This window comes from Limanda limanda, chromosome 16 (assembly GCF_963576545.1).
Source record: "Limanda limanda chromosome 16, fLimLim1.1, whole genome shotgun sequence".
Lineage (NCBI taxonomy): Eukaryota > Metazoa > Chordata > Actinopteri > Pleuronectiformes > Pleuronectidae > Limanda > Limanda limanda.
The window spans coordinates 22,297,750-22,310,045 of record NC_083651.1 but is presented as its reverse complement, the minus strand read 5'-3'; the positions used below and the strand labels follow the sequence as shown (position 1 = coordinate 22,310,045).

At 40.3% G+C, this 12,296-nt stretch overlaps 1 protein-coding gene across 2 annotated transcripts in view; it reads right to left on the bottom strand.

The window, feature by feature from the left end:
• Positions 1 to 12,296, bottom strand: part of stxbp5l (syntaxin binding protein 5L) — a 125,580-nt gene that overhangs the window by 100,304 nt on the left and 12,980 nt on the right. For both annotated transcript variants that reach the window (XM_061088708.1, XM_061088709.1), the window contains exon 2: positions 6,337 to 6,434. In XM_061088708.1, coding sequence (XP_060944691.1) covers positions 6,337 to 6,434 — 98 coding nt within the window. The remainder of the gene's footprint in view (positions 1 to 6,336; positions 6,435 to 12,296) is intronic.

The following is a 12,296-nucleotide window of genomic DNA, read 5'->3' as shown; positions in this document are numbered from 1 at the left end:
TAATAGAGTGCTAAAAAGGTGTTGATTCAACTGTAAGATTTCTTCACATGATTTAATCTGTGTTTTGTGTTATATGAATATTGAATCACTTGGAACACACTGCAGTACAATATCACTGTGCATTCACTACCATTCTGCATATTCCTCTACACCCGGTATCCTCATTTACACGAGAACACAGAAGAAGACGACCGGGCTTCTCCTCTTCCAGCTGCTCTTTAACACTTCACCAGCTACACATGACATTTACGCAATCAAGCTCAACTGACACTATTTTCACACGTTGAGTAAGACACAGATGGAAGAATCCCCTAAAAGGGATTGTGTTTCAGCAAAAACCAGCAGCAACAGAGTGGTCACATTCAAAGTGAACATTTTCACAATCTTTTCTTAAATTGAAGACAGAAGTGAAGAGTAAATAAAAGAAAACCCTTCGCACTGTTCGGTAAATTGAAAACCACCGCAAAGGAGGCAGCAGCACACGAGTCAGTATGTGAACTGGCTGGTCTCATTGATTTGTAGCAATTACTTTTGGAAAAACAATCACAAATTACGGGAGACCATATTGATTTTTGTTCACATATATATATGAAGTAATAGAACATACTCCTTAATGTAACACGAAGCTATATCCTTAGATGACCCATGGGAAGAGTCCACGGCTGTAGATGAGGGAAGTGTATTACTTTGACAGTCAGGCACATAGAATGCAAAGCAGAAAAGGTTGGTGGCTTAACAGTCTCATAGAGGAAGATGAAATAGAAAAGGAAAGTGAGAATGTGAGGAAAACAAGAAAGTAATGGGGAAAAGAATAGGAGGACGGACAGATAATGGAAAAACATGATCCAATACAAGTTAGAACAGAGACAATGAGACAAAGATGGAAAACAGGATAAAATCCGACAGATACTTAGATTTTGCCCACAACCTTTTTTACAGCCAGGACTAAACAGGCAAAGTGTCAAATGACCAAAAGACACCAAAACACTGCAATGTATCATGGGGCCTTGTTGCTTCCCTGTCTGTCCCCCTCTAAATGGCACAGCGCTATAAATTAGATCATTATATAGCTGGAGGGAAATTAGAAGTTTTCCAACCAAACCAAAAATACCAGTGTTAATGGAGCCCTGAGGAAGCATGGCAACTAATTTAAAGAGGGTGGGGCCAAAAGGCAAACTGAGACCTCTAAAACATCAGGGTTACCAGCTTGTGGATCCAGGCCATTAGTAAACACAAGTTAAGATGACATCCTATTATATCAGCAGTAAGATATGTATATTATCTGCTACTTTATTCATATTATGAAGAACTTAAAAGAAGAGGTTTAAAGTGGTCTTGGTGGTAGGATGTACTGTATAGGAATTAAACCAGGATGTAGAGGAGAGGATACAACATGGAAGATATTTATATGGGCAGATTAAAAAGGTTCTTACATAATCTGGTTTGAAACTTTGTTGAGCTGAGCGGGTTAGGGACACTAAGATCACGTTCAGATTAACTTTAGAATGCCTGAGAAAAAGAAGATACTGCCTCCTTACCTACAACTTGACTTGATGTCACTTTGTAAAATAACTTAAGATACTAAAGATAGAAACTACAATCAAGAATCTGACTATGTTGACGTGAAATGAATAATCAACGTTAGTTTAAATTTTGTTGTTCCTGGATCTCAAAAGTAAAAATATTTTAGATGGTAGATGTTGCCTTGGTTTTTAGGAACATGTAAAGGACATTCGTCATTTCTAATTTTCTAATTAAAGCAATCAGTAATTACCTAATCATTTTTACAAATAATACTCGAGTTCCAGTCCAGTAATTCTCTCAATATTATTTATTCTCTCAATATTATTTATTCATTAATTCAATGAATGTGCCCCTTGCAAAGGTAAAGTAAGGATGCGGGAGGTGTGGTTACGAAGAGCTTAATATTGCTGCTTCAACACTTTCGCCTGCTCACTTCCGACGCCAGTCCAAACTGCCTGTGCTCTTAGTTCACAAACAGAGGGCTGCAAATCCTGTTCTGAGTAATTCAATCAAGACCAAATCACTGGGCAGGACTGTACGTGTCTCCTTGTGATTGTATGCTTGTGCTCATATCCATGGCAACAGGGGGTGTTGATAATGAGCTCAAGTTTGGAGATTTTACAGCAACAATGGTGGTGGGAATTATGGAAATAGAGCCTGGTGTGGGCTCCCCGTACTTAATCTGAGGAGCCTCTTGATTGAGGCACCGGCGGCCTCCTGCAGGAGCTGAGCGACTGATAGAAGAGTCATTATGTTTGCAGGCCCACTCACACAGTCAGCAAAGACAGTGACACAGTGTGACAACAATGAAGGCCTAATTGATGACTATCTGATGATATAGTTTGTTTCCCTGGCACTGCAAAGCTGCCCTGTCACACAAACACACACACAGGCAGTAAGCCTGCGTGATTGATAATGCACTAACAGTTGCTCTGTGTTTACACAGTCGCCTCCTCCCATTGCCTGCTCATGCTCCATTGGCCAGATTAGGTTTGCTAATTGCTTGCTGCCGGTCACTCGGCTGTGGTGAAGAGAAAATGTATCCCTGAAAGTAAAAGCTGCAGTCATCTCTTCACCCAGCGCTAATCTGAGGAGGGTTAGCTAACTTATCTCAAATTCTCAGCACTGTCGTTTAAATTTCTTCCAGGCTAAAGGCTCGACAGGGCCTTGAGTTGATGGGGGACAACGTGCAAGATCAGCTACAGTGATTCACATCATGAGACATTATGGATCAGCATCAAATATAAGACATTTATTTTATTATGTATGTGTATGTATGTTTAAGGTCAACTCAAAAACGAACTAACAGTCTGCACAGTTGTTATAGTCGAATGGCTTAATCATTTATATTTTAGTGTATTTTCAAGCACCAGACATCCTACTCTAATTGTACTATATTTCTTACTGTATTTAATTTTATTCTGTTTTTATTCTGTATTTTAAATGTACAGATGTATGTTATGTTTTTATGGGGGGTTATGTGTTTTGTTTCTTTTCTTCTACTGTGTTAAGCTGTAATTGTTGTCTCGTCATGGGCATGAGTTAAATTGGTGTTTTTCTGCTGTTGCACACTATTATGAATCAGATAACAATTATCAAAACATGAGAATACCACTACAATACCACTACAAGTTGGTAAAATATACTTTTGAATTGTCGTCCAGGCCTAGTCTCACCTCCAAAAAAAAGAAATACACAGTCCTTAAGTGCATGTGCTATAAACAATTTTACAGGAAGACTCTTTCTGTCATCTTCCTCCTTCCTATCACTGTTTTCCCATTTCTCTTTCCATCACTCACTCCTGTTCCGTTGCTATGAGAAGTTACTTTCCATCAGTCTCCGGACAATTATATTACTACTTTCACTGCAGCAACACAAAAGCCAATAACAGACATAAAAAAAAATTTGTCCAGAGATGATGGCAATATTGACACAGGTAGCTGGCACACATGGATGCACACTCAGCAAGTAGACAAACAGGTTTTAGACACACACACACACACACACACACACACACATTTGCTAAAACTCTCTCTCTGCTCTACGTGCTCTCTCTCTCCAAAATCTCAGCATATCTTGGTCATCTCGCACCCAGCCAGAGGGAGGAGTGTCCTCGGAGTCCACTGCAGAGATCCTCATTGCCAAGCCACTGCACCACCCTGATGACATTGTCACTATGCACCATTCAACAGAGCAGCACCAGTCCTTCTGCGACTGCCTCAGCTGTTCATTGTGGGACATCAGGAACAAAGCAATTGCCGCAACAGCCAGTAAGCTAGTGAACTGTAAGTGTTTCTTGATGATTATCAGGGGTTGAGGATCCTCCCACTGCAGAAGCATGAGATGCAGCTTAAAATAAGTGATTCATCAATGAGGGAACGCAAAAGGCCCCTTAACTGAGAGTATAACCTACTATAAAAAAGATTAAAGTAGATTAACACAAAGGGATTTTATGACTTCTTGCTAATTTGTACCAGGAACAGATTGTGTAGAGGGAGGAGAGACAGGTACAGAGAGATCTGATGGGAAAATCTAAAGACTCACTGCTGCCATTTCAACCAAAGATGGCCTTGTTATGTATTGAAACATTGTGTTGGCAAATTATATACCTGACATTTATGTGAATTTATTTTTCTGTGCAAAGAGGTCTGAATATAAATGTAATCACCATGTTCCTAAGCAATACTATGGCAGCTGAGGCTCAGGAGGGTTTTCCATTAACTGCCCCTGACGGCTGAACTGTTAGTTTGTAGATGAGTATCTTGGTTGCTACATGAAGGGAACCAAATGTTTTCTGACAACGGCGACAGGACCCCACTGCAAACTCAGATATATATCGATCACTCCTCTGCCTGTATTGACACACATGTCCCGCATGCCTACACACCACAGGCTGGAAAGCAGCACGTCCCACAGAGAGCCCACGTAACGGCCGTCCCACACAGTCGATCAGAAGTGTCATCCGCATGTTTCACTTTAAGCCCTGGGAGATGAAAACAGATTACAGGGGGCAAAATATATATATTTTCCTGACAAATAATGATGTGTTACCACAGCGGCTCAGGTATCGGCTCGGTGACGGCAGACAAACAAAAGACAATGAGACAAGGTTCTAACTTTAAATTGCTTGGTTTTACACCCTGCTCCACCCTGGAGAGACTAGGTGAGGAAAATAAAAATCCGGTGAAATATCCGTGAAAGGCGGTGCTTGCAGCACTCAACATAGTGGCAATGGAGAATAAAAGTAAAAGGCAAGAATTGCTAGTTCAAGGCTTATGAAGTAGAAATAGAGCATGAGGAAATTCCTGCAATGACTCCCTCTATGTGCAGTGCTAATACAGCTGCAAAGACAGTGACATAGCCAGGAGAAAAGCAAGAGAAAAGCTACAGCGGGAAAAAGAAAATGAAGAGAGACCGAGACCTTGACAGAAGATGAAAGGCGGATGTTCAAAGCCCTGGTAAGAAAAGGATGACAGGCAGTGAAGGACACTAGAAAGGTGAATTGAATAAATACAAGCAGAAATAGAGGAAAACGCGTTGCTCTAGCAGGCGATGCAGTATGAGGAAGAATGAGAGCACAGCTAAATAGATTTGTGTGGTTTATATGAGTGCATGCAACTGAAAGAGAAAGTCATTGACGGGCCACATGGGAGCAGAGGGAGGTGTGTGTTCAGCATGTCAATACAAATGCTCAGAAAATCAAGGGCATCAATTCATCTGAAATCTCATCTGAAATCCCTTGCTTTACAGTCATTAGAGAGATATAGAGATAGATAGAGAACAGAAAAGGATTGAGAAAAAAGGGGGAATGAAGGATATCAATATATACATTCAGACAAGCTTATCATGCAATCAAGTCACATTTTATCCCTTTTCATCAGCTATTCTGTGTGTCATCAAACACATTAGTGCTTTTACCCTGCTCCAGAACATTCAGCCGCCTACTCTCCATCGCGTTTCCCTTTCAAATATTCAAAGAACGTCTCATCTGCCTGTGTCACCCTTCTCTCTGATTTCCTGTTGGTTTCAGCATAGAGATCATTCAGTCTATCGATGCACTACCCCAGCAGGACCTGCAGTGCAGCTGCCGTAGCGTCGATAATTGTTTGTTGCCTCAGTCCCTGGTTCCCTAAAGGGATACCGGGGAATCTCGGGTATTTATGAGAGAGTAATGTCCTACCTGGGTTGCACTTACACGTCCTCTCTCCCAGCCCTGTGACCTGGTGACCCAGGGGACGGGCTGTGGGATGGACAGTTCTGCGCCTGCGACATGACAGCCGAGCAATCATTTTGTGACAGGGCGGAAAGAGGGATGAGAATTAGGAGTGGAGGAGGGGGGAAGAATGGAGGAGGGGGAGGCCCTGTCTGGAGACTGTACTGCAGTGCCACAGGTTTGTGTAGGAGACAAACTATTTCTGTTAGGATAATTGTAAGTCAGCCTGATACTATTTTTCATTTTTATAGTACATTTTTATTTAACAATTTTGGGCTCTTTATTTATCACTTAATTACTTTCCTGCCTAAGGAAGACAACCATGAAACCCCAGATCGGATATTGTATGATTTAAAACTATTTTATATTATCATTATTACTATTATTTATATTTCCCAGGTACATACATTTGGTCATACATTATTAACATTAGCACCAACATTAACTATGATGGATCATGTTTCATTGTGCAGTAATAAAAAGGGGCAAAGGCCAAGGGATGCATTTAGAATAATCTCATAAAAATGTGTTAATGTACATTATGTGTGTCTCCAGACTCGATGAGGGGAGGGAGTGAGCAGATGAGGAGTAAAGGATACATCCGTACGCCGCCTGTTCTTGTGCCGATGGCCAGGATCTTCTGCACGGGGTCAAAGGCCAAGGCTGTGGGCTGGTAAGGGAAACCATGCCGCACCGTCTACAAGGAAAAAGACACAGGGAACTATTTTAATTAACAGGAGCAACATTCTTTTTTGATGATTTTATCATTTAATGATTTGTCCTCCAACATTCCACTGTGTAATGAATCCAGATGAAACCTTTTATCTGTTATAACAATTAGGACTTAACCCATGGAAATGGTAAATGTAACAAGACACATACATTTGTACTTGACATTGTCATGCTGCTGTGATTGCCGAGGTGACATGGATTCCACATCCATGTTCTTGTAAAGACATCATTCCTATTATTAGCTGTATTGGCACAACATTCATCAATACACTCACAAAGATGCATCAGAAATTAAATTGACTGAAAACTTCTCCTGTTGATCAAACATAAATATAATAAGACAAAAACTAATTTCTGCTTCTTACCATGTCACATTGCATTGTTTGTTATATTTATGTTATTGTTGCTTCTGTATTTAACTGACAGAGAACTGGCCTCAACATTCATATGCCAAGGCTTGATTACACAAAAGAACAGTGACTGACACACACTCTCTCTCTCTCTCTCTCTCTCTCTCTCTCTCTCTCTCTCTCGCTCTCTCTCTCTCTCTCTCTCTCTCTCTCTCTCTCTCTCTCTCTCTCTCTCTCTCTCTCTCTTTCTGAGATGCGTTGCAGCTGTCTGCCATTAGTCATGTTAAATTTCCCAGCAGAGCTCACTTGCAGTTATCTACTCTGGAGCGACATTGAAGACATGAACATTAACAATGTAATGGAAATGTTACCACATGATATTACTGTTTTACTAGAAAACTGTCCATTACTACCCATTACAGCATGGTAAAATTAGGTTATTTGGATTTTTTAGACTTCTTCTCAGGACTTTGTATGTAGGTAAACATGTTGTCTGTTGGTAAACATGTTGTTGTTCATGTTGTTTACTCTCAACTTGCACTGCTCACATTCAACCTGAGCAAAGATCAACAAAGCAACAGCTGAAAACGCGAGTGTGTGTGTGTGTGGACCCCTGTATTTACTAAGCCTGCTCGACATTATTATTTAAAATGATATGTATTTAATATCGTCTTTTATTTATTTATTAATTCATTAATTTTTTTAATACTGTTTAATGTAATATTGAATCTGTAAAATCCAATAATAGGCTGGTCAATAATAATACCCAGCCCTCGTCTATTCACCAGCACCAGCACTTTTGTCTGGCTGTCTGAACGGTTCTCACATGGTTTTGTGTGCTCACACAACACAGGCATGAATTCACAAAGATAATATGAGAGGCTGTGGATGAATTAGATGGGTATGAAACACAGAGAGAATCAAATCACTCAGCGGTGATCACACTGGACAGCTGAAAATGAGAAACAACACAGACGCACTCTGAATCACACCTAACCCAACTATGGGTGCACGCCTGTGTGCGTGTGTGTTCCTGCTTTGCACATGTTTCCTATTCATATACGGTAAACACCAGCTTCTGTGTGCGAGTCTAAATGTTTAATAGCACATGTTTCATATTCATGGGATCATTATGATGATGCATGAGATGTTATATTTGGGGTCAATAGGACTGTGTGTATTTACTGCTGTAGCAAACCAGTTAAAAGCACATGACCTTGAGATGCACACGTATCTGTCACATCACTAATACATACACAGCAGGGTTCTACTGCTTCATTTAGGCTAAATTGTGCCTTGCATACAAATGGAGTACCAAATAAAAACAAAGAAGTGTGTCTGAGTACAACTATGACGATTTACCAGTTGGCATCATTGATATATTTAAAATGTATAACTGTATTTATTACTTTGTATTCTGTAAGCAACACACAGCAGTTGCTGAAATTCAACTGCTATTTTTTCCCCAAAAATGCAGTTACGGTCTTGCTCCTGATTAGATACAGCAGAGGACGCTAATTAGCGATCTGTGATTGGATTGCTGTTGTATCATTTGCAAACGCTGTAATGCTTCTTAATCTGTTTCTCTTTTACTAAAGTGGAATGAGCTGTATTTAAACCCAAAGGGACCGAAAAACAAGCTCTAAAATGTGATTTTTTAAAAATAATACTCGAGAGTTGAAACTATACAAAAATATACACTATGTTATATGGGCATTTAAGTACACTTAACAAATGTATTGTACGCATTTAAACAATTCCTGGGTTTGCCCCTTGAATGGGTTCCTCCATGACACATATTGCCTCCCTCTACCAAGTTGTGTGGTTCTCTGTCCAGAGCAAATTTATAAATCAACAGAGGCAACAATGCAGGAAGAGCACCATGGCCACCAATGCACCAACACAACATATATCCTCGTGCTTTTTATGGAATTAAGATGCTTTATTTTGTAAAGATGTGACATGAAGCCAGAAACCAAATGATGAAACAAGATTACAGGGTTGTAGAAGAGGAACTTAAACACTTAAATAAAGAGGAATTGTAATATATGCTTCAGACATCGTGGAGAGATCTTCAGATACAGGCAATGCTGTTTTACACTGACATAAAATTGATTGAAAAAACCCAGGCGCATCAGGAAATGAGCCTGACATGACAGAAAGTCATAAGAGTAGGTCAGGCTCATTCATACACAAAACACGTATGTAAGAGCCATAGCAGAGAAACAAACACACACACACGGTCAGACACACACACTGAGCTGCTGGGCTACAGCAGAGCCACTCCCCATATACATAAAAGACACCCAAGAAGTGGATGAGGGATGCATTTACTCTGGTGGATCTCAGAGTAGCTCATACATATTTTAGGGACAAAGCCATAAACCTATTTTTTCCCTCTTTTAGTGTGTATTTTCAAATACATGTGCATGTGTGCACAGAAGATTCACACACACTTCCATCCTCTATCCATCTGTCTGCCTATTGTTTGTCTGACTATACAATAACAATAACACAACTTCACATCAATGCAGTTTTACAATGATTAAATAAGTACTGATAATTATGGATTAGGTAGCTGTTTGCTAATAAATAAAGAAGGAGGAATAACTAAATATATATTCATGCTGGTGAATTAGCCAAGATATACATTCTTAAATAATACAGTCAGTTCTGCAGGATTTGTGGACCTGCTGCTAAAGGACCTGCGTTATGGCCGCCAGAAGCTGCATTACATCAACTCCTCTCTCATTCTACCTCCTCCCCTCTCCTCTTTCTTTGTTGTGTTGTCTTCTCCCCTGCACACACACAGACACAGTCTTTATGCACATGAAGCCCCAATGCTCAATCTCATGGACTACAGACACCCCACCCCCCTCCAAGGACCAATACCACCTCATGTCACCCTCCTTCCTCTCTCTCCACACAGCATTCAGCTGTAGAGCAGGTTTAGATCCCTGGTGCTATAAATAGCACGTAGCACCCGTGTCTGTCTGCCACAGCCAGGAAACCGAGCAGCATCTCCAAACACAGATCAACTCAGTGAAACACAGCATTTAATTCTTATGTGTGTGTGATTACAGTAACATTTACTCTGCTATAAAAGTACAGCAAATACACAATTAGCTAATGAGGTTAAGCTTGTTCCGTGTTAGGATTATCTTTAACATTTGCCAATGCAAGAGGTGTACATAGGTCACTTGTATCTAGAGTAGTGTAAGATACTGTTTATCACATAGCAAGATCACTTAAGGTTAATTGTGTTGAACTAAAGTAGCATCCACATACCTACTATTGCTACTAATTCTCCTATCTTACAACTCGCATCTCTCTATCTCTAAAGAGCTTCACTGAGACAGGTAGTGTGCGAGTTGAATCTGGTCCAGCTGCTTCCCTGCTGCAGCCCTTCAATGTGGCGCATGGCAGTGCATCACTGCAGGTGCTCTGTAGATACTGAGACACGTGAGTAATGTACTGAGCAGACTCTACAGTGTGGCCTTGATGGTTCTTGCATACGTTCATCTACACAACAAAATCACAGGGAAAGTGCTGAGCATAAGGACCAGGAATAAACGAAGGAACGGATGTGGACAGTATGGTGAATAATACATAGTCAGAAAACTGTGTGGATGGCGAAAGAAAGTAAAATAAAAATGGAAATGATGGAGAGAAACGTACTGTATAGGGGTAAGGGTAAAATATATCTTGCATCGGTTTTAATCTCTATTGTTTAGGATGTTTTATGATGAGTAAATCATTTCAGTTATCAGACCACTTCCTTGTTTATTTTATATTACTACTGTAAGAACTCGGCAATCATGTGTACGATTGTTCCGCCTTGGAGGACATATACACTCTACTCAGGGCCAGTATTCTTCTGAATGCATCTTACTGTATCTTGTGTGAAATATGCACGTCTGCTGCATTAGTAGTCCTAACAGATATGGTCAGAATGTGTAGAGAAGTTTTCTTGTGTATGAGCTGACACACAATATTATATCAGCACTACACCCAAGATCCTTTCCAACCTTCACAAGTATAGTTTCACAGATTCAAAATACAACAAATTCCAAATTGTTTAGTCTGCCCTGCAATTAAAACAGCATCCAAAATAAATAACTTGAAATGCTGTCATGACTATTATTCTAGCCTCTGCACTTCATCAGCAGGACTACACAAAAAGTGCTGTCCCCATTTGAACCAAACATGGTGGAGGGATGGGGGCGTGCACCAATTAAATTCTGTTTTAGTATTTTAGCACTTTCCTTCGTGTATGGATCTGGATGTAAAGAAAAGACATTTTAATGGTGTTGAGATCTATGAGTTTGTGCAGGTACTGCTGAATCTGCATTACACCTAGTTGCACTTCCCCCTGATAAATTCACGAAATCTCACTCTTACCGTCCTTTAATGTTTCCATAACCGCTCATCCGATCGGCTTTAAACTTGGCAGGTATATTAATGAGGACCAGGGGAAGTGCGGCGTAGACTGCTAATGCTGCCTGCAGCTGGAACTGGTGAGCTTGTGGTTATGATGTGGGAAGTCCTGTACACTGTGTGATTGGCGTTAGGGGTTAACTCAAGAGAATAGTGCTGCTAGGCAACGATAGCGTGAATACTGATTCAATATTATGTTGTTAGCTAAGAAATCACATCTCGTGGATACAGAGTTTTCAGAAAATTTGAGGCACAGGGTCCTGTATATGACAGCAGGGGGTCTTGATAAAGACTCTTCCTGTAAGCGTGGCGAACCTGACCGTTTAAAGTGTTCTGGTTGAGGAGGCGTCAAGAGCACAAAAAGATCGCACAGCAAAAGCAGCACGTCTGTAAAGTCTGAAATGTGAGTGGTAAAACATATCATTTGGATTCAGTCGGGCAAAGGACAGCAGTTTAGGAAGGAGGCTGACACATATAATACTATATAATAATAATACACACAAAGGTGATTTAAATGGCCATTTACTAACAGAGCGCAAACCATTTTTAAGAAAACTATTCAAAACCGATTTCTGTGAGTGCTGCCAAAAAGGGCTTTTTCCCAGCACACACTTTGACAGTAATTTGTCACAATTTGAATCCATAATAAAATGAATAGTTTAAGGAAGGAACCTGGTATTATTGAGCATGACACCTCAAACAGGAACATGTGCATGGAACACAGCCGTCATCAGTAATGTACTTTTCCTTCAGTGATATGTCAAATAATCTGGCCCAAGTTTCCCATATGTATTTTATTATTGAGTATAAACTTGTTTTTTCGAGTTGGAGATGAATACAAACACAGAGCCACACTTTGATGTTTTGGAAATATTGGTTTTCCCAACTGTAGCAACAGGTTATAAATTTAATTCAAAAAGCTATCTTACTGTACTCACAGTTATTTCTAATGATGTTGAAACGTGAGGCGTCACTAACCTTTATATTTCTCTGCAGATGTCAGTGAGCGAGTTCTTGTCATCAAGGTGCAGGTGTGAGCT